Source organism: Furipterus horrens, unplaced genomic scaffold (assembly GCF_987537825.1).
Source record: "Furipterus horrens unplaced genomic scaffold, mFurHor1.1.pri manual_scaffold_6, whole genome shotgun sequence".
NCBI classification, from domain to species: Eukaryota; Metazoa; Chordata; class Mammalia; order Chiroptera; family Furipteridae; genus Furipterus; species Furipterus horrens.
The window spans coordinates 35,916,106-35,939,475 of record NW_028327176.1 but is presented as its reverse complement, the minus strand read 5'-3'; the positions used below and the strand labels follow the sequence as shown (position 1 = coordinate 35,939,475).

General features: G+C 37.1%; 2 protein-coding genes across 4 annotated transcripts in view; one reads left to right on the top strand and one right to left on the bottom strand.

Annotated features, from left to right (window-relative positions):
- The window catches only part of LOC150005966 (putative G protein-coupled receptor 75), a 147,274-nt gene that overhangs the window by 53,832 nt on the left and 70,072 nt on the right, over positions 1 to 23,370 (top strand). For 2 of the 3 annotated variants that reach the window (XM_090281288.1, XM_090281287.1), the window contains exon 2: positions 16,845 to 17,052. In XM_090281288.1, the coding sequence (XP_090137414.1) occupies positions 16,857 to 17,052 (196 nt within the window). In that variant the 5' untranslated portion in view covers positions 16,845 to 16,856. The remainder of the gene's footprint in view (positions 1 to 16,844; positions 17,053 to 23,370) is intronic. The other variant, XM_090281289.1, reaches the window with a different exon arrangement.
- On the bottom strand, positions 305 to 11,171 carry CHAC2 (ChaC glutathione specific gamma-glutamylcyclotransferase 2). The gene is made up of 3 exons (XM_090280253.1): positions 10,924 to 11,171; positions 5,955 to 5,990; positions 305 to 992 (listed from the first exon to the last, which is right to left on the bottom strand). Exons 1-3 carry the CDS (start codon positions 11,056 to 11,058, stop codon positions 612 to 614), a joined length of 552 nt encoding a protein of 183 aa, XP_090136379.1. The 5' UTR covers positions 11,059 to 11,171; the 3' UTR covers positions 305 to 611.

The window sequence follows — 23,370 nt, the reverse complement described above, 5'->3', positions numbered from 1 at the left end:
TTTTATATTAAAAATGCTGATTTTTTTTGGCTTAAATTGGAAAGGGTATTATCTAATACCTAAACAAAGAAATTCATAATCAAGACTGAAATCTTACCTATATTACTATGTATTTCTAATTACACATTATTTTAAGCTTGTGTATTTTAGGCCATGGTTACATAATTATTTCACAGGAATATATTGAATATATACCTTATTATATGTACTGAACTTTTGCTATAATTCTCTATAACTTCAAAATAGTATTGTGATATGAATATTATTTTTACTCTGATTAAAAAAACAAGCTGTGAGCTAAGTCTTCCATTGTATTTTTTTTTTTTTTAAGAACTCCTTACGAGCAAATGTTCAGTATCATATAGTTAGGAAATCATATTATTAAAACTTGAATTTTTTTCTTTAACTATACCCTAATATTTTGAATACGTATGTGTTTCAGGACACTTGAAATTAAACTACAAATTGTGATACCATGACTAAAACACTAAAATTAAATGAGATCTTCCAAGTAAATACATTTCCAAATCATATTGTCATTGTACAGTGAAACTATTTTCTGAAGGCTAAAAGTTCTGCGTCTTTGGAAAAGTCAATGATTAGGTCTTTTATCAGCAGTTGAGGTTCTGTTTTCCTTCTAAACGTTCTTTTACTAATTTTTCCAAAGAGAAAAGATGTTCGTCTGCATCTTCTGGCACAAGATTCCTAAGAGAACTTGCAAGTTCAAAAAGATATTCTGTATTTCTTCCACTTGGACCAGCTGCATTAAAAATTTGTTCAGCAATGTCTTCCAGAGGTGCAGGACCAAGATAATTAGGATTATCACATGTTCCGATATATAGCAACACACTGAATGGTTTTGTAGTGGGATCTTTTGGGTAAAAAATGACTGTTGTAGTTCTGTAGCCTCCTTTCTCTCTGAAGTCAAGGTATGCTTTTACTTCTTCTTCCTTTCCTACTGGCAGTTTGTAAGCAACACCCCATACACAACCCTATTGAAAAATGAAAAGAGCATATTATTTAGTATTTATAAGGCTAAAGCAGGTGAAAGTATGTTGTGATCTAGGAAAATATGTTGTATAAAAAAAAAAAGAAAATATGTTGTATATTCTTAGATAATGCGATTTTCTTTACTTAGTGCTTTGAAGAGGTACATACTAAACAATAAAGGAAATCATTTTAAATTCTTCAACCTGAAAAAATTATTTCCTTGCACTCCAGGATATTTATCTTTGTTTAAATTTTTGAAAGTATGTCTTTTGTCTAATGAGACTGAAATGAAAAAACAGGTCTTCATTTGTCATTAAACTATAGTTCTAAAGCTTCAAATCCATAAGCATTTCACATAATGGTATAGGGCAGTAGTTTCCAAACTGCTGCATGAAGTGTTATAGCCAACCTGGAGTCTACCATGAAGGCTGTCTGGATATGAGTGTTGGGGTCCTGGCCTGGAGGGTTGGACACCCCAATCTCTTTTCTTCAGCTAGGAGCTGAGCATCACTTGTCCTTTTACATATTAGGTGTTACCTTTTTTTGCAGAAAGGGTTCTATATTTTAAAAACTTTGTAGTAATCAACTACTTAAGGCCATAGCCATTCCATTTTATTTGTTCATCTTTCCACTGCCTAAACTTTCAAATATCCTTTGTAAATTATTCCATCAAGAATACTACATGACAACCTCTTTTTGTCAAGAGAGCCCAAGTGTCAGTAAAAATAATGTACTTTAGCTGAAAATAATTTTTTTTAGTATTAATAAAATATCTGTGTGAACAAACACTTCTCCAAGGAGGATATACAGAGGGTCCATAGACACATGAAAGAATGCTCAACATTACTAGCCATCAGAGAGATGCAAATAAAAACCACAATTAGATACTACTTTACACCAGTCAGAATGGCCATCATGAACAAATCAATAAACAACAAGTGCTGGCGAGGATGTGGAGAAACAGGAACTCTAGTGCACTGTTGGTGGGAATGCAGACTGGTGCAGCCACTGTGGAAAACATTATGTAATTTCCTCATGAAGCCTTTGATCCAGTGATTCCACTGCTGGAATTATACCTGAAGGATCTTGAAACACCAATTCAAAAGAACCTATGCACCCCTATGTTCATAGCAGCGCTGTTTACAATAGCCAAGTGCTGGAAACAGCCTAAGTGCACATCTGTAGATGAGTGGATCAAAAAGCTGTGGTACATTTACACAATGGAGTACTATGTAGCAGAAAGAAAGAAGGAACTCCTGCCATTTGCAACAACATGGATGGAACTGGAGAGAATTATGCTTAGCGAAATAAGCCAAGCAATGAAAGACAAATACCATATGATATCACCTGATACAGGAGACTAATAAACAACACAAACAAATGAACAAAACTGAACAAGGAACAGAACAACAGTTATCAGGGGGAGGGGGAGGGAGAGAAAGGGGTAAGTAGGGGAAGGGTCTAGTTAAAGAACATGTATAAATGACCCATGGACATGGACAATGGGGTGGGGATTGACTGGGAGAAGGGGTGTGCTGGGTGGGGGGGAGCAATGGGGGAAAAATAGGACAACTATAATAGAAAAACAATGAAAAAATAAAAAATATATATAAAATTAAAAAAAATCTGTGGAAAGATGAAAAGCTGGCAGAATGAAGATGGCAGCATAGGTCAACATGGCTCACCTCTTGTACAACCACATCAGAATTACAATAAAACATAGAACAACTATCACTCAGAACTATCAGAAATCTAGTTGAATGGAAGTCTCACAACTATGGAATTAAAGAAATCACATCCATCCAGACAGGTAGCAGGGTGGAGATGCAGAACGGGCTGGTCCCACATCCATGTGTGTGGTATATGAAAATTAGGGAGGAATATCTTTGAAGCAAGGAATCCTAGACTCACACCAGGACCCCAGCCCAGAGTTCCAGTGCCCTTAAAGAACCCACACACAGACTTATCAGACTTATTCCTTCTGAGCTCCAGCAATGGGGTAGCAACTTGTAAGGCACCAGTGCCATACAGGGAGGAACTGAAGTGTCTGCCATCAAGGTGGGAGCTGGGAGACAGTTTCTCACAGAAAGGTGGGCAGAGGTCATTGTCCCTTTTCTGACCCCCAGTCCCCACATAGCCACAGAGCTGACAGGTGGGTGCCATATCTGAATCTCCATCAACATGGCTAACACTGTTTGCCCCACCCTGGAGACTCTTGTCCCACCCAATTTACAGGCCCATCCAAGCTGTTAATAGTAACATATGAATGGCTGGTCTTGGCTCATGCTTTACAATCTCCAAGGTCGTATCAAACAAACAACAGCTAGCTTTAGTGAGCCTGCAGCCCCTGTACCTCTTGCTAAGTGGCCCTAGGCACTGACTAGCAGCAGCCATCCTAGTTTCACAGCTTGGCTTTGCCTGGGAATCTCCAAGCCCAGCACAAGTAGCAGCCATCTCAGATTGCTTTATAGCTCAGGCAGGGTGGCCCCAGGCAGAACACAGGTGGGGGATGACCTTGATCTGCACCACTTGGAAAACCCCCGAGCTTGTGCACCCAGTGGACAGCTACAGATTACATCTGAGCACCATCAGACAGGAAGGTGGATAGAGGCCATTGTCCCTTTTCTGAACCCCCCGCCCCCCATCCCTCCATCCACGGAGGGTGAGGGTTGGTAGTCAGTGGTCACAGCCAGTCCTTGGAGCTGACTGGCCTGGGTAATTCTCTCCCATTGACCTGCCAACAGCAATCAAGTCTGAATAACAAGAGGAGGGTGTACTCTGACTACACAAAGGGTGCACCTCGAGTACCCAGCTTGGGAGATAGGGGAGGCTGTACCACTGGACCCTACAGGATACCTGCTACATTAGGCCATGCTACCAAGACAGGGAGTCATAGCGGCTCTACCTAATACATAGAAACAAACACAGGGAGGCTGCCAAAATGAGGAGACAAATAAACATGGCCGAAATGAAAGAACACATCAAAACTTCAGAAAAAAACTAAACAAAATGGAGATAAGCAATCTATCAGATACAGTTCAAAACAGTGGTAATCAGGATGTTCAAAGAACTCATTGAGTATGGCAACAAAATAAAAAAGACAAGGAAGAAATGAAGGATACACTAAGTGAAATAAAGAACAACAGAGTGAAGGAAGCCAAGAATGAAATCAATGACTTGGAACATAAGTAAGCAAAAAACAACCAATCAGAACAACAAGAAGAAAAAAGAATCTAGAAAAATGAGGATAGTGTAAGCAGCCTTTGGGACAACTTCAAGATTTCCAACATTTGCATTATAGGGGTGCCAGAAAGAGAAGAGAAAGAGCAAGAAATTGGAAATCTACTTGTAAAAATAATGAAAGAAATCTTCCTTAATTTGGTGAAGGAAACAGACATGCAAGTTCAGGAAGCGCAGAGAGTCCAAAAAGATGGAACAAAAAAGGACCACTCCAAGGTGCATCATAATTAAAATGCCAAAGGTTAAAGATAAAGAGAGAATCTTAAAAGCAACAAAAAGAAGGCAGTTACCTACAGGAGAGTTCCCATAAGATGGTCAGCTGATTTCTCAAAAGAAACGTTGTAGGCTAGACGGGATTGGCAAGAAATATTCAGAGTCATGAAAAACAGGGACCTACAGCCAAGATTGCTCTACACAGCAAAGCCATCATTTAGAATTGAAGGGCAGTTAAAAGAGTTTTACAGACAAGAAAAAACTAAAGCAGTTCATCATCACCAAATCATTATTATATGAAATGTTAAAGGGACTTATTTAAGAAAAAGATCAAAATTATGAATAATAAAAAAGGCAGTATCTATCAACAATTGAATCCAAAAAACAAACTAAGCAAACAAGAACAGAGACAGAATCATGCGGACAGTGTTTTGATGGTTGCCAGATGGAGGGGGTTATGGGGGAATGAGTGAAGAGGTGAGGGGATTAAGAAGTATAAATATAGTCACAGAATAGCCGTGGGGATGTATAATACAGTATAGGAAATTGAGTAGCCAAAGAACTTATACACATGACCCAAGTACATGAACAATGGTGTGGGGATTGCCTGAGGGAGTAGGGGGTGCTAGGTTGAGGGGGGCAAAGGGAGAAAAATTGGGACAACTGTAATAGCATAATCAATCAAATATAATTAAAAAATTAAAAATACCTGTGATAGAAGACAGTTACAGTTTGTAATAGATTTTCTAGTTTCCTGAAAACCTTTATTTATTAAACTTTATGTTGCTAAATCATCTTCTTGAATGAATTAACATTCTGTAGAAAGTGCCATTTATTAACTTTTTAATTAAGATTTATAGTTACTGCTTTAAAGTCATTTTATAGATGCTTTTCTTAATGTAAATTATGAAAGCATTTCATAATTTTACCATTAATCATCTACTTTTGCTAGCTACTGATTTTTGTATATCCAAGTCATTTCCAAAGTTAAATCTTTAACTTCACAGTATAAAACTCTGAATCTATATCTCAATTAAATGACTGAAAATATTTAAGAAACAGAGGACAATCGAGTAAATGAGTTTCCTAGTACTTCAAACCTGTTAATAAATCTGTTGTGCTATTGATAAATTTAGACAATAAAGAAGGTAATCTTTCCTGCCTGAGATTTTTGCTTAAAGTATTAGACTCCTACCAAATGTGTGGAGAACTTTTAAGGGTTTCATTTGATTCTTAGTGGTAGTTGGGTTGGATCCATTCCTGTCAAAGAGGACCACAAAATTCTCAGTCAGTTAACTCACTAAGAAAAATAAATGAGACTACATGCCATTTGGTTTTCTTTTGTTGTTCTGCACTCCAACTTTTTCCAACAGGTGAGTACAGGAAGGAATTCTAGATCTAGTGCAGTTTAAATAATCTGTAATGACTTCATACAATTTCATTTATCCTTAAAACTGAGAAACATCTCAACAACTTATATGATTAAAGTTTATAAAAAAATTATACCATACCCCAGGATCTTCAACAAGAGTCACAACTCTTCCAGGCTGTTTTAAAAAAAGTAAAAAAAAAAAAAAATTTTTTTTCAGAATCAAAGTTCATCAACTAACCAGATATTTAGCAATTTATTATTGACAGGGAATATTTTAACTTCATTTTCTCATACTAAAAGTTCTTATGTTTTATGATAACTTTTAAAGTGAATTAAGTAAAACAAATCTACTTAATCCAAACTATCTTGGCCTTTCTAAGTCATTCCCTTCACTTGTATCTATTAGGTATATATTATATTGACTTGAAATGTATATATTAAAAGCACACCTGTGACTAAGGCTCATCTGAAAAGAAAGGCAGAAGCAGTTACAAATGAAAATTTTGGTCATTTTTTCCTCTTAGGAAAACTGTGATACAAAGTTTATTAGGGAACAAAACATGGCATTCCAAGGTGCTTTTTATAGGGAAGTGGTTCTTAAACTCAAGATAGAATTATTTGGAGGGCTTGATAAACACATTGCCAGGTCACACTCTTAAGAGCTTCTGACTTGTATAATTCCCACATGGTGCCAAAGGTTATGTATCTACTGACACAGTAACATCGTTAGTGAGAATGTTAAGCGGTAAACCACAGTTTTACTTACTTGATACCCGTTGTCTGGCACATAGCCTAAATCTTTAAGATTATCAGTGTCATCCTTATTGCTGTTTCCTTCTAATCTTTGTCTACTCATATAGATGATTTATAATATATGGGATTTTTGGATTTTATTTGTTTTCCTGTTAGTCTTCTTGTACACTTTAATAGTTGTGTAATACTCTATAATCTGTGAAGTATAAACATTCTTGTGTTGTTGGGCATTTAGATTTGATTTGTTTTCCACTTAAGATAATGCTACGGGAATACATGTAGTGGTGTGGGTTGGGTTGTGTAGGTATTGCCATAATTCTTTCAATTTCTCAGTGAATTAGCCATTTATTGAATACATACTTTGTGTTGTAGAGAAAATAAAACCTTGATTCTTACACCAAGAGCTTATACTGGAATTCTGGAATAAGAAGTTGTTATGTGAAGTAGGTAGAGAATACTTAAGAGCTAAGATGTATGGTATTTATTAAGTGCATTAAGATTTCTGAGTCTTGAGTGGTCAGAATGGAACATAAAATTCTGGCAAAAAGGCACCGTGATTCAGGAGTGAGGTCCTAGAGGCAGAATTATTCCAGGCCAAGTGTCTGACTTTAGCAAAGGGTTCCCCATGTAGGGAAGATGATTCAGAAAGATAATTGGAGGTCAGCTTTGAAAAGCCAAAGAGTGGAGCTGAAATTAGGGGACAGTGGTAAATAAGGAGCTGCTGAAATTGGGAGAAATAGGAAATAAGTAACTACTCTAGAACTTGAGTAGGAGGTGACTGGCATGATATAAGAAGTGTTAGGGGAAGGTCATTGTGGTAAGGTGTATAGTCTGCAGAGTAGAGTGGGGAGGAGGTAGGTTCTCAGTTAGAAATGTTAGTGGTCCAGGTGGCAAGTTCGGTATTGCACCTTTCCTTACTTCCCTTTACATCCAGCTAAGTCGCCAATTCTTGATAGCTGTCTTCTGATTATCTTATACACCTGGTTCCTCTTCATCCTTCAGTGGTTTTCTTAGGAATCTCACTGCTTGTTTCTAGTTTTACTTCCCTTCAGTCTGTTCTCTACTTGGGCCTAGAATAACTTTGCAGTGCAAAAATTGGGCCACTCCTGTGCTTTGAATTTTTCAGGGTTATATTCTACACAGTAAAATAAAGATTCCTTAGCATGACTTAACCACAAACATTATTTCTTACCACTTTTCTCCTAAAGCTGTCCTGAAATATTTATAACTTTTACAAACGTATCTTTGGATGTACCAGTGCCCAGTGTGGAATGCCCTTTCTTCTTTCATGTTTCTGTGATATCCTCCTGCCACTTTCTCCATAAAGGCTTGGCTGACTCCCCAGACAATGCAACAGTAGCTTCTTCTCCTGAACTCTCATTGTTCCTTTTATTAATTTCCTTTATAGTATTATACTTACAGAGTATTGCTCTTTGCACTGGTGTCCCCGTCTTATATGTTATTGCTCAGTAGTAATTGTTGAAAGGAGGAGGAGGGGTAGTAAAGTCTTGGACTGAGGTGGTGGCCGTTGAAACAGAAAACAAGAGTATTATGTAGGGAGTCATTTTAAGGGAAAAATTAATGGATCCCTGTGGACTGCTTATGGATGAAAGACATGGACTGCTGGCAATACTGATATATTTACTAGGAAATATTTTCTAAAACTTAAGTTCTTTGTCAATATATGTTACTGAGAAATGATGTAAATTTGTAAATGCACTTAAGTGCTTATTTGAGGGGACTGAAACCGAAGGAGGGGTCTTTCCAGTTGCATGGAATTGGAGGATGTTGTGACATATGAGTCATGATGGGTGCTTTCATTGGGTAACAAGTAATGTTGCTGATCTAGAGAAGTTAGAGATTTAGTAAATGTTCATGATTATCTCGTGTTAAACTGTTTCCTTTTTTGAAATTGACATTTATATTCTCTCTGATGTAAAAAAGTTTTCACATTTAAATAAATCTTTAATTTGATGAGAAATTGCCAGTTTGTTATATGTAAATGAGATGCTTGTTTAATTTAGTAAAAAATTAAAGTTTAACAAAGAAAGCAAGCATAAATTAATAAAGCAAGTAGGTTCAGTATTTTCCCCACAAATATCACATTGCAGTATGTGGAAATAAGTTTAACATTTGTTTAATAATGTTACATTTCATATGTAATAATGACTAACTTAGTAGGACATACATTGCTGTAAAAAACATAGTCCTCTATAGCACCTGTCATTCTTTTAATTTGCAGGATGTTTCTGTAGGCTTTTGTATTCTTGTTTGTCAGACAGTTAATATTTACCTAAGGCTGGTGATCCATTATAATGAAAAATGTTAAGTAAATTTTTAAAAAAATAGAATACTATACTTAGAAAATGCTTAGTACTGTACATAGATTTTAATTTGCTATGGTGGATTGTTTAAATAAAAGTAGGTGTACAACTATTACAGTTAAAAAGTACTGCAGGCCCCCACCCAACTTTCCTGCCTTATCTTTTAGTAAATTTAAGTAAAGAGAGAGATTGGCTTTTATGGCTCCCCTCTGTTAAAGAGCCATGTTATATTGCCTTGACCATTTCTTATCTGTGTGTTCTCACAGTGTACACATCTCAATGTACTCTGTAACACACTTATGTATTTTGGTTGAAACCAGAGTAGTAAAATACTCTATTATAACCTTATTCATAAATATTTAATACTTGGCCATTAAGCCCTGACCAATGTGGCTCAGTTGTTTGGGCACTGTCTTGCAAAGTGAAGGGTCAGTTTCAGGCCACATGCCTTAGTTGCGAATCTGGTCCCCGCTTGGGCTCATTCTAGAGGCAACAGATTGATGTTTATCTTCCTCTCTTTCTCCCTCTCTTCCCCTCTCTCTAAAAATAAATAAATAAAATTTTAAAAATATCATTAAAACTGGAGGCGGGGCTAAGGCTTTTCTCTTCAGAACGGCAATTTGAAGTGTTCATAACTGACAACTCAAAAGGCATTTCATTTAACTTAGTTCCTTAAAGTCTTAAATATTGTTTTATAACATTCTTAGAGATTCTTTGGCCATGAAGTTTCTGTTGGCCTATAAATGTGCGTTTGCTTTTAGTCACTCCCCTTTTTTCAATTCATCTGTTTACCTTAAAGCCGACTTCTTAATTAACCAACTCTAGCTGAGATAGAATAGATTCTAACTCAGGTTCTTTTTGTGATTTTAACCCTATGCCTCTTTTTATGAGCAGGTGCAAACTACTGCATGGCCTTTCTCTCTTCCTCTTTCCAGACTGCAGATATTTGTTTGGAATTAACCCTAATCTCTTTCTACAACTGATTTCTAGCATTTTAGATATTGCATTTTGGGGCCAATATTAATTTCTTTTTAAAAAACAGTAATTGAACTCATACAACTTTCAGAGTATTTTAGACAATATATAAGCTATAAAAAAATGTTAAACTCTTCCAAAAGTTAGGAGGTTAATTAAAACAAGTGTTTGAGTTATCCAAGTTGTTAGTTACCCCAAACTAAGTTACTTATGGATTATTTGTTTTGCACCTAGTACAAGGTTGACTTCCATAAGCAGTAAGTTCCAAATGATTTTCTGTACAAATATATTGAGATGAGTGTCTTTGGGTGACTGACTTTAAAATGGATCCAAGAATTTATATTTCACATTTATAATCTAGAGAAGAACTATTGAGAAAAAATAATGCTGGATATAGTAATGGATACTGTGTTAAGTAACAAATAGGGAACTCATTTAACTCTGCTAGTACAGTACTTGACGACCAGAGTGATTAAAGTAAGCTTCTTGATAACCTGAGGTAATTTTGGAAACTAGTTCTCTGACCGTAAGTGTCATAAAATAAATCTTTGGAAAGATATTAAAAAAAAACAAAAAACGAGAAATAACATACACATTTAAATTCAAACCAATGAAAGTCTGCCAAAATGCAGAAATGGCAACAAATTTAATTGCCAGAAAGCTGAATCTGCAAGTTGATTTTAGTATTTCAACTCCATGGTGACTCAGAGTAATCTTCCCGCCGTTTTTTTTTTTTTAAATGCTGCAGAGGTTGCCAAGGCAGGCGGCCCCCTGCCAGCACGTCAGCCCTGTGCGAGCTTGTGTGCTTGTGCCCACATTTCTTGCCTGCTCTAGAAACTAACCACCCGAGTCTCAATAGGATTCGGAAGGAGTACCGTAGGTTTTGGAAAGGTGAAAGTCAGGTAGCTGAGGAAGATGCACATATGTAATAGCATTACCCCTGACCGACATACTTGGTTCTCGGAAGCTTTGGGGTGTGGGTCCCGCAGAGATGGGCCAGTGGTGGGGAACAGCGCTCTGGGGACAGTAAGCGTAGGGCACTGGCTAGCGGCTCACCTTGCCGGGCACTCCACGGTGGTCTGTACTGCCTTGCCAGAAGCGCCTGCTGTAGCCTGTGATGCATCCGACCAGCTTGTCCTGATATGGGAAATCCACCTTCCAGATCAGGGACCCATAACCAAAAACCCACATTTTTCGCCTGCACCTTCGCAGCGACAGTGGCGGGGTACTGGCCGGAGACTGCTGCGTGTCCAAAGCGAGTTACCGGCTGAGCAGTGCGCAGGCGCAATAGGAACAATCCCTTGTTTGGTAGCGCAAAGTACACTGGAACTTGGAGTTCGAGGTACATTTTCTGGCTCTATCTTGGTCAACATTATTTTATGGTCTTGCTTAGGGTAGCAAGAAGCATTGACCTTAACTATCCTAAACAAAGATCGTCCTGCAACCTCCGTAAATCGCCTTAACCTTCCTCTGGTGCGCGTGTGCAGAGGACTACAATACCCACAATCCTTTTCTGGGATTCTTGGCTCTGAGGTTGGAACTGTCTGCTTTTATTCGAATGGGGGTAGGGCAAACAGAAGGGAAAGGGCAAAAGTCCTGGCTGGTGTGGTCTGGATACCGATAAGAAGGAGACGTGTGTGTGGCATTTGGCACGTAGAACGACATTTTGTTCTGCTTTGAAAACGAGATTTCTGCTCATACAACAGTAGCCGTAGGAACGCAAAGCTGGGGATGTAATCCGTATTTGACTTTATTTACACTTTTAGAAATCTGCCTCTCAAATAAAAGCTGGAAGTTTATTACAGAAGCTTTATGCTTGTGAAAGAGCTATCAATGCAACGAAATTTGCTTATATATTTAAATTCTACGTGCAAAACGACCTTATTTGTCTTTACTATTCTCAGCAGCTCTCTCAGAAAAGAGTAGGCAAAGGTTCTTAGCCCATGTACAGGTTTTGGAAGCTATCTGGGGAACCTGTGGAAACTCTACAAAATTTGGGGTCTACGTACATTTTTCTGAGAAGAAACTTTATAGCTTTCATGAGATTTCCCAACAGGTGAAGAGTCCTAAAAAATGTTACAATCTGCTGGTTAGAGTTGTTGTTCCAAAATACTGTTTAGGAAGCTTACTTGGACTATCACTACTGTGTTTCTGTATGTGAAAGCAAAAGCCTTACCAAATAATTGTTGTTTCTCGAGGATTTCTAACTATTTCATGGTCTTTAGCTTTATAAAGAAAAAAAAAAATGCTCTTAAATCACCAGGAAATTGCTACAAAGAAAAACTGAGTTTAAGAATAACCAAGAGTTTTTATATTTTCTTCAAGTTGTAGTTTCACATTGCTTGGGATGGTTAGTTTCCCTCCACCCCCCCTAACTTTTTTGAAAATTTTCAAACATACAGAAAAGGTTAGGGGTTGGAGGGATAGCGCAAAAAGGAAAAAGCATTCATGGACACAGACAACAGGGAGGGGGCTGTAAGGGGGTTAAATGGTAATGGAAAAAATGCAATTGAAAAAAATTTTCAAGCATACAGAAAATTTGGATAAAAAAAGTATAGTGATCATTCATATACCCTCAATGTGGATCCCATAATTAAAATTTTTGCCATAGTTTTATTTTTTTCTCTGTATACACTCTTTAAAACATTTGAGGTAAGCTGTGTTATGATTTTTCACTGGTAAATACTTACAAGAATAAAGACATTCTCCTAATAACCACAGTGCCATTCATTATCACATCTAAGAAAATTAAGTACATCATCAAATTATATTTTATATTCAGATTTTCTTAATTATCTCAAAATTGCTTTTATAGTTTGTTTTTTCACCAATCCAGGACCCATTTGAGGCTTACACATCACATGCGATTGTTTGTACTCTTTTAGTCTAAAACATAGGAAGGTTTTTTTTATAAAAGGGAAGCTTATAAACAGTATTCGTATTAACTAGTTGGTATTAAGGGTTGGAGGGAACGATCCTGCTATTATAGTACATTACTTTTGACTTCTCCTTCTCGTAAGAAGCTCAAGGATACTGCCCAGCTGTGATATTTTTTTCAGATTATTGATGATTAATCTGGATTCATTAACATTGTTCCTGTGAAAAGAGACAGTAAAATTTGGAAAAAGATGCATACTGTTTTTACTTGAATGTTGTTTTTAATGTCTTTGAAGTAGGGTTATTGTTTGTGTTTGTGTTTTTCCTACATAGAAAATGTATTAGATGAATATCATTATAAATTGCTTTAAAGTGTGTGTGTGTGCACACGCACATGTGTGTATATAATTTGGATGTAATGGCCTTAGCTGGAAATTAGCATGGTTCATAAAAATATAGCTTAACATCAGTGAATATTAGAAGGACAAGGATTTTCCTTCACACTGTATATTTTTCTCCCTATCTGATCCCTCCAGAGTTTGGCATTCTAAAGAAGTAGTAATGACATAAGGTTCTTTGCATAAAACTAATAAGACCAGTTATTAATAGAGGTTTTTTTGACCAAGACGTTGACTGGAATGTCATGTCTAAAGGAGACTTGCTTGGGCTCTGGTTGTTACTAAAAAGCCCTGAGGAACTGGGATTGACTTTCGAAGGTAATAAAAGCTCACAATATAAAAGGCCTGGTACCTTGATTGGTTGTGCGGTCCACAGCAGTCTTTCCAGGGAAGGAATGAAGGTTGTTTTCCTGAAAGATGGCTAGAAGGGACCTTAAGGCACAATGGAAAACCAGAAGGACTTGAAAAAGACAGGTGTTTACAGGCAAGGCTGAATGCCAGGTATGTGGTTCTGCTTCTGTGCCCTGAAGGGCAGACTGAAGGTCACCCTAAATGTTCCTTGCGTAAGTTCCAGCAAAGCAGAACTAAAGATCATAAGTGATCATTTTCTGCTCTTGTTGTGTTTATGCAAATGAACAGGATAAATTAAAAATGGACTTAATGCAGTCCCTTTAATGACAAGGAGGGTAATCTTAGGGAGAAAAATTGTGACTCAAGGAAAATCACAATGCTCAGTGGTAGACTATAAAGTAGTGCAGCTAACCACTTTAAAGTTTCTTTTCATTTAAAATTTCTTTTCATTTAAAACTTAAACTATGTCTGTGGTATCATCCAAGATGTTTAATTTACAGGCAAGAAGAATGTCAAATGCCTTGCAACTGGATGTCTTTCCAATAAGACAGCCTTACAGATTTAGAGACTTGTTTGTGGGTTATGTTACAAAAATTAACATGTGTGTTCTGTTTTCAAAGGGCATAAGCCTATGATCTCATTACCTGAGTGATTGTCTGTATGTATAGGCCTCACTTAATCCTGTCTGCATCGCTGCCTCCTGATTCTCAACAGTTTGGCTGAACTAAGTGGCTGGGTTGGTGAAGTATGGGGTGGTCTGTGAGCTTCACTTTAAAACTGGATTCTCTTTTCTATTCTAATGGCTTGGACAGAAAGAGCCCAGAAGTCTGAGAGGGGGGAAACCTAAACTATTTCCCTCAGCCCAAACTAAGTATAATGGGCAAAAGGGTTTTGGACGGGTTGAGGTGTGCCTGGCACACCTTCCTCCAAAGAAGCCCTTTTTTTCCCTAATGTGGGACATTGAAAAATTATTACCTGCCTTTTGTCATCTAGTGGTTATGGATTGAATGATGCCTTTTAATCCTGTTGCCAAATCTGTTGCCCCCAGAATACAACAAGGATGCCAGCCTGTTAAATCAAGTACACCATTGTCCAGGGACAGTCAATCAACCTGGATTCTGCATGATCCTTCCCCATGTGGGAAGGCCACCCTCCCCTCCACACCCCCACTCTTATTAGGGATTTCTGGACCCAAGGGTTGGTAGGACAACGACCATGTCCAGGTTGAAGAAGCTAGAGAAGCTCGAGACCTTCACGCATTGTCCTTTATAAGATTATAAAGGGTCTTAAGTCTGAGAGGGAGGGGTTGTTAATTGATTATTTAAAAAAAAAGAAGAATAATATATGAAAGGGTGAAGTAGATGAGCTTGTATGTACGACCCATGGGCATGGACTTGGAGGGGGATTGCTGGGGGAAAGGGGGTGCTGGGTGGAGGGGAGCAAAGGGGAAAATATTGGAACTATTGTAACTATAATCAATAAAATATACTTAAAAATATGTATAGCTTAACATTCAAGATTCTGCACAGTTTGGCTTGAGTTACCTCTATAATCTCATTTTCCTGCTGTTCTTTGTTTACCTAATCCTCCTTACAAAGTGTGATAGTTGTTCCCCTTATTTACTGTCCTTTGCCTGTTCATTTCTGTAAGTTTGATTATGTCTTTTCTCCTGCCCATTGTCCAGTCCTTCCTATCTTTCTCTTAAGGCCCAGCTCATATCTCTCTTTTTTGACTGCTATGGTTCTTTGTACTTCTCTTGTGCCACTTTCTGCTTTTTATTTTGAATCACATGTATTTATCATCGCTATGAGACCATACATAACTTGAGATAGAATCTATATATTATCTTTATATCCTCTACATTGCTAATCATCTAGTTGGTGCTCAGTAAGTAACTGTTAATTGGATAATTAAATGTTTTGTAATAAATATCTTTACTATCCTAGTAATGGTCTAGTTGATCTGATCAAATTAATCCAGAGCTAACTTTTAGCTGTTTGGTTCATTGTAGAATCAACTTCTGCAGTTACAGCTTTATATTTAAATGTGACCATGGATAAGTTTAAATTTAATATGGGTAATACTGTGTGCTTTTTTTTTAACCTCTTCCCTCAAACCTTCCTTTTCTGCATAAATTATTTATAATGTGATTCTAGAAAGTTTTTCACCTGTATCAGACTAGACACATTGGTATTTCCTGAATTACCTCCTATGGTCATTAGAAAAACTAAGAGGAAGGATGAGATCAGAGTGTTACTGAGAGGGACTACCCCTTGGGAGATAACTATTCCCCCGAGAATCCTGAATCTTAGCCCAATCCACCTCATCGTGTGACTAACCGGAAATTGTGTTTGTGAGAGTCATGTACTGAGAGTTATACTGTACGCTTACTTGAAATGAACTTTTAAGGGAGATGATGAGGAAAAGGGCAATGTGCTGTGAAAAAATTTCTGGGCTGGTGTAGGAAAGGTGGACTCATCTTTTTACGATGTTCTTTATGCATTTTAATATATTCAATTAATGGGGCTGTTTTATCAAAGAAAACGAACCTGAGTGTTTAGCTGCTTCTGGAAAGGACCAGCTGGGGCAGGAAAACTAGATTTACTACTTATTTTTGTTCTTTTAAAAAAATCCTCACCCAAGGATATGTTTTTTGATTTTAGAGAGAGTGGAAGAGAGAGAAAGGGAGAGGGGAGGGAAAGGAAACATTTATTGGTTGCCTCCCGTAGGTGCCCTGATGAATGGGAAAACTTGGTATGTGTCCTGACCGGGGATCGAACAGCAATCTTTTTGGTGTATGGGAGGACACTCCAGCCAACTGAGTCCCCCCAGCCAGGGCTATATTTGATCTTTTCAATAAATGTCCTTCATTTCTTTTTTAGCCTTATTGGATTTAGCTTTTTGCTCTGAGGGCTATAAATTAATTATTGAGGCTGAACATTGCTGGCCATTAAATGACCATCTCTGTATGCATTTGGGATTAATTGGAGGCATTTAGTTTACTCTCATCAACAGTTCTAGTGAGTGCATTTCAGTGCGGCATGAGTAGGAGCAGAAGAAGCCTGCAGGAAGAAGCTGCTCAGACAACATTGCTGGAGAAAGAATGATAGAACACTTAAAATTCCCTTGATATCTTTGATAAGAACATTCCGAAGAATCTCAATTCCCCAGAGAGACTTCGTGGGTTAGACTCTAGCAGAGGCTGAGGCATGACAGGTCCATTTCTCCATCTCAGGCTCTAACTCACCAGTCATGTGAGAGGGGCCAGAAAGGCCCACTGCAGTCTGCTAATCTCTAGGAGTTCAGTATTGTTTTATTGACTCTAGTGTTTTCTTCTGCCTTGTTTTGTAGACTGGTCAAAGAATGGATTTTACAGAGGCCTACTCTGACACATGCTCCATGGTTGGACTTGCTGCTAGAGAAGGCAATGTTAAAGTCTTAAGAAAACTGCTCAAAAAGGGACTGAGCATTGATGTTGCTGATAATAGGGGATGGATGCCAATTCATGAAGCAGCTTATCACAACTCTGTAGAATGTTTGCGGATGTTAATTCATGCAGGTAAAGTAAATTCAAGGTGTGGGAGGGTGAGCCTGCAAGCTGGATTAATAAAACGTAAAATAATGGTAATACATGACTTATTTGTTTTCCTTTCTGTAACCATAAAATAACTGCCTGTGCCTTATTAAAAATGATAAGATTGCCTGCCTTGGGTTTTATTTGTTCCAGCTGGACATCTGGAACTGTTGTCCTTTCCATGGAAGTGCTTGTGCGTGACCCATTTTTACCATCTTAGCTAGGTTTAGGCATTTGGTAGTTACTGGTCTTTTTTTCTAAACAAAAGGAGCAGTGATACTGATATTGAGGGTGTGAGTATTTTGCTTGAACCAATCGTTTTTTTTTTGTTGTTTGTTTGTTTTTTTTAAATACTTTACAGTGTCCTTAATTTTGGGAATCTTTCCATTTCCAATTACTTTGACTTTGTATTTGATGAGAACAATTAGAAAACAGGATGGACAGGTCCCTGTTTTTATGGTGCTTACATTCCTGCCAGGAAAACAGACACTAAATACCTACACAGTTAACGAAGATAATTTCAAAATGTAAAAGTGTTGTGGAAAAAATAAAAATAAAACAGAGTAATGGAACAGAGAGCACTCATGTGCTACTGCACATTTCCAAGTCTGTATTAGTTGACTTCATGCTTGTAACTAGAGATAAGCTGTGTGGGAGTATTTACACCACAGAAATCAGCCAATGCTACAAACCAGTGCTATAACTGTACTCTCCCCCCCCCCCCCCGCCCCCCTTTCCTGAGCCAGTTACACATTCACCAGCACACTGCTGAGTGAAGGGCTCAGTAAATGATCCTAAATGGGAGATTCTGACTCTCAGGAGACAGGATGGGAAGAAAATTAATGGTGGCGATTAAGCACTGCTTTGTAACTGTCTTCAAACTAGATGCTTGATTTACATTATTTATCTAATATATACAAAACTTATTGAGGCATATTATTCTCATTTTATTGGTAAAAAGAACCAAGGCCCAGAGAAGTTAACTTGTCATAGGTCATACAATAAACTAGGATATTTGATTCATACCTGTTTCTCTCTTACTCTAAAGCCCTGTATTTTGTTTTTTCGCTGTAGCATGTTTCCAACACTTAAAGTAAATATTTTCAGCATTCAGTTAATTTAAATCAAGGTTGAACGCTTATAACACTCAGCAAAACATTTACATGTATTTCATTGGTCAGGGAAATTCAGATTTCTTCTCTGCATACCACCAGATATAGCTACTCAAATTTTAGACTTCGAGGCCATAGCTTATCAGAATTACTTACTCCTTACCTCATGAATGAGAAAGAAAATAATTCTTACATTGTTTTTAGTGGTTCTTTTTTTTTTTTAAGTTCTTAGTTTATCAATTCTCTCATGGAAAATCTTCACAATCACCACAGATAAAGTCACTGAAGAATTGTACCCCTTCTATTCTGTCTCCAGCTCACTTTTTGTTAGCACCAACATGAACCTTTGCAGTCCCCTGACGTTCTTCATCCTGTTCTTTTGTTTCTCTTGCTGTTTTCTTGAGGTCTTCTTGCTAGTCTATGTCTGGGTTCATTTTTCTTTGCATAATTTAAAGAATCATAAATCATGCCAAAGCCAGCTGTCTTGCCACCACCAAAATGGATTCTGAATCCAAATAGTAAGACGACACCTGGGGTGGTCCTGTATATCATGGCTCGTTTTTTTAAATTTCTGTCTTAGGTACTGTTGCCTTCGCAGGGCGAAGGACATCAACGACCATTTGTTTTGGCCGTAGTACTTTTGGCCGTGACCTTTCAGCTGCAGATAATTATGTGCTGTTTGTGATGGCAGCCAGTCTTCAAGTAGCTAGGGAGGAAAAGAGTGGTGTGGGTTTTTGTTTGTTTGTTTGTTTTATTCTGTTTTAAGGGCTGGGAAATGGCAAGGACAAATTTCTCAAATCTTAATACAGGAAGTTTCTCATAACTGCTATGTTTTTATGTCACGTGTTCTAGAGTCTGTTGAATGTTAGATATTAGAAAAATAGACTTTATGCCTCACATTTTAAAAACTTAAATATGTTTTTAGAATTTGAAGTTAATTCTATAGCTTGAGTTTTTCACTTTAACTTTGTTTAAAGTATTAGCACAAATAATAAATTTGCTTGTCTTTTTTTTATTGGAAGTTTGGTGTAGTAACTGAGATTTCAGGAAGCTTATTCTCTTGGAGGATAGTAATAATCTTCAGTGGCGGTTATTCATGTCATTCATTATTAAATCACTTGCTGACTAAAGGTCACTTAAAATACTTTAATTATAGCATATCATTAACAAACATTTTAATTGTAAAATATATGATTTAATTCGTAATACTTAAAAGAAATCCTCACCTGAGGCTATTTTTATTGACTTAGAGAGAGAGGAAGAGAGAGAGAAGAGGGTGGGAAACATCAATGTGAGAGAAACATTCATTGGTTGCCTCCTGGACACTCCCTCTTGTAGGGAAAGGAATAGAGAGGATGGTAGCTGATGGCTCAGTACAAGATAGATAAGGTTTCTTTGGTTCCCACATATCAATTAAGGAGGGCAATTTATCATTGGAACCTCCAAAACTGGTTATATTTGGTCCTGAAAACTTTCTTTAAATGGTATGTTGAAGACTTCCAAATTTGTAATGATTGTGACAGTACCTATTGTAGTTCTATTGAACTGCTTTAAGGATTGTTTTACCATTAAGGAGCCTGCATCTCTGAGAGTTTAAGTAGTCTACCTGAAGGGTAATCCAAATTATAACAGGCAGAGCCAGAAGTGTGGCCCAGATCTTCCAACTCCAAATCCATTGCTTTTGCTAAACCACGTTACCTTCCTAATCCAATGGTTTTAGAGTTAGCTAAATCTATCTATTTTTGTATAGGTAAAAATCTTTTAATATCTCAATTAGGTAGTAGTAAATTGCTTTTACTGTTTTTCATTCCGAGTGAGAAGTGCCTTTTCTTTATCACAGATAATTGCACAGGAGGTTTTGTTTTCCTTTCCTAAAATGTGTGTGTGTGCACATCACTAAATGTGGCCCTCACTGAGGAGGGAATTAAATATCCTTTCTTGAGGGGGAGTATCTACGACATAAATTATTTGGAATTCTTTTGATATTTGGAATATATCTTCTCTCCCATTAAGTTATTCACTCATTTTTTATCTGCACGGACTCATGGGTATCTGTTCTATATAAGGGGTGATAATCCAATATAGTGCTATTTATTTTGTTGCTCATATTGTTCTACCTTGGTCATTGAGTGCTCATTTTGGCTCCTGTGTTATTCTGACATCCCCTCATTTTTTGTTTTTTGAGCACTGTTTCATTTTCTGGACCTACAAGGTACTCTAAGCTCATTTTGTATATTCTGTATGCTGAACTTAGACTATGCCATTCTCCTGGGAGCCCTGGTTCCTTTTATTGGAGAATGGTATTCAGAACTAACATCTGGGCACTGGGTGTGCTCTTTGCTACTGGCACATTACTACTTTTAAGCCTTTCAGCAGACAGACCTAGGAAATATATATTATAACTAATGTGTATACCTGTTAGTGTTTTTGTACCTATCCATCTGTATCTATATTAAAGGTAAACACGAGTTCATACTGATATCTGGATCTAATTCAGTATCATATGTTGGTTCATTCTAGTCTTCCACCTTCCATCGTCTGTAACCTCCCCCTCCAACAGCGAGAAACCTGGTTCTTACTAGCTACCGTCCACTTACTTATTTTTTTGGTCTTACTGTATATATACTGTATAGTGGTTTCAGAATTGTTAATCTGTACCCCTATAAGGAACAGCTTCACCAAGTAGCCTATAGTGTTTATGTACAGCCCCTTTGGTCATTAGCCTGACTGTTCCGAGTCATATAACACCATTTTCCAAAGTTACTTAGGCCAGGATCTCTTTTCTCCTCTGCCTCATTGAGGTTATATCGTACATTGTAATCCAGTTAGGTGCTTTATCAGGCTATATTCTGTCCTAGGATTCCCCCATACCCACCTCCTGGTTGATTTTTAAAAAATCTTAAAGTTTGTTGATATCTGAATGAAGGTCAGCTTCTGGCTATTTTGGGAAACACTTTTATGATATGAACTTCAAAAATGTAACTATCTAACTTGTCATTTAGTCCTGTATTCTGTAAAGTTTGAGGCTGTTTTCTTTGAGGACTTATGCTTGTAAGCTGTTATTTGAATATTATTATGGCTTAGTATGCCAATTTTATCATTGAGTTACAACAACAAGAATTACTTAAAAACAGATGATTATTTTAGTCAGTATTACTTTTATTTTTTTAAATTTAATTTTAAATTACAGTTTACATTCAATATTATTTTATATTACTTGCAGGTGTACAGCGTGGTAGTTGGAAAATCATACACTTTGCAAAGTGTTTTCCCTGATATTTCAGCACCCACCTGGCACCATGCATGGTTATTACAATATTATTAACTATATTCCGTATGTTGTACCTTACATCCCTGTGACTGTTCTGTAACTACCAATTTGTACTTCTTAATCCCTTCACTTTTTTCACCCCCGTCCCAGAAACCACCAGTCTCTGTCCTCTATATCGTTAAGTCTGTTTCAGTTTTGTTTCTTCATTTGTTAAATTCTTTAGATTCCACATATAAGAGAGATTGAATGGTATTTGTCTTTCTCTTACTGACTTATTTCACTAAGCATAATACTTTCTGGGTACATTCATGTTGTTGCAAATGGTAAGATTTCATTCTTTTTTCTGACCATTGTATGTGACGTACCATCACTTTTTTATCCATTCGTCCTGTTGATGGGCACTTGGGTTGCTTCCATGTCTTGGCTTTTGTTAATAATGCTGCAATGAATGTAGGGGTACATATATTTTTTTCAAATTAGTGTTTTGGGTTTCTTCAGATATACATCCAAAAGTGGTGTCACTAGGTTATAAGGCAGTTCCATTTTGAATTTTTTGAGGACCCTCCATACTGTTTTCCACAGTGGCTGCACCAGTCTGCATTTTCACCAGTAGTGCACAAGAGTTCCCTTTTCTTCACATCTTTACCAACACTTGTTTGTTGAGTTATTGATGATAATGATTTTGGCAGATGTGAAGTGGTGTTTTATTGTGCTTTTAATTTGCATTTCTTGGGTGATTAGTGACATTGGGATTTTTTTCATATGGCTATTGGCCATCTATATGTCCTCTTTGGAGAAGTGTCTATTCAGGTCCTTTGCCCATTTTTTAATTGGATTTATTTTGGTGTTGAGTTGTCTGAGATCTTTATAAATTTTGGATGTAAACCCCTTATCAGGTGTGTCTTTGACAAATATGTTCTCCCATTCAGTGGATTGTTTTTTCATTGTGTTGATGATTTCCTTTCCTGTGAAAAACTATTTAGTTTGATTTCATCCCATTTGTTTATTTTTTCTTTTGCTTCCCTTGCCCAAGAAGATATATCTGAAAAAATATTGCTATGAGAAATGTTTGAGATTTTACTGCCTATGTTTTCTAGGAGTTTTATGGTTTTGAGTCTTAATGTTTAAGTCTTTAATCCATTTTGAGTTTATTGTATATGGTGTAAGAAGGTAGTCTAGTTCATTTTTAAAAAAGATTTTATTTATTCATTTTTAGAGGGAGGGGAAGGGTGGGAGAAAGAAAAAGAGAGAAACATCGATGTGTGAGAGATACATTGATTGGTTGCTTCTTGCACGCCCTCAACTGGGGATCTGGCCTGCAACCCAGGCATGTTCTCTGACCAGGAATTGAAGCAGCAACCCTTTGGTTTGCAGGCCGGCACTCAATCCACTAAGCCACACCAGCCAGAGCTAGTTCATTTTTTTTTTTTGCATGTATCCGTCCAGTTTTCCCAACATCATGCATTGAATAGACTGTTTTTATCCCATTTATGTTCTTATCTCCTTTGTCAAATATTAATTGACCATATAAGCATAGATTTTTTCTAAGTTCTTTATACTATTTCAATGATCTGTATGTTTGTTTTTATGCTGTTTTGATTACTGTGGCCTTGTTGTGTAGTTTGAATTCGGGTAGTGTAATACCTAGGAGCATTAGTTTTAATTATGGTATTCCAGAAAATATTATTATTTGAGGCATTTAAATTTTTTTTTTGTTTGTTTATTACAACTCTCAGAAATGCCTTCACCATTCACCTTATAACCCATTCTTCTATTATTGGTATAGAGTTTTATTGTTTTGGAAGCAAAGAAGAGAAAGTCACTTCTTTTTTTTTTTTTTTTTTTTTCTTGTTGCTCTATTACACATGTCCCAATTTCCCTCCTTGCTCACCCCTACCCTGCTCACCACCGTCTCCCATA

Bases quoted from the DNA above. Each gene is read 5' to 3' on its own strand.
- CHAC2 (XM_090280253.1), bottom strand. From the start codon at position 11,058: ATGTGGGTTTTTGGTTATGGGTCCCTGATCTGGAAGGTGGATTTCCCA. The intron at 5,991-10,923 runs GTGAGCCGCTAG...TTTTTAAAACAG, and splicing joins ACCGTGGAGTGCCCGGCAAG to CCTGGAAGAGTTGTGACTCT. The intron at 993-5,954 runs GTATGGTATAAT...ATTTTTCAATAG, and splicing joins CTCTTGTTGAAGATCCTGGG to GGTTGTGTATGGGGTGTTGC.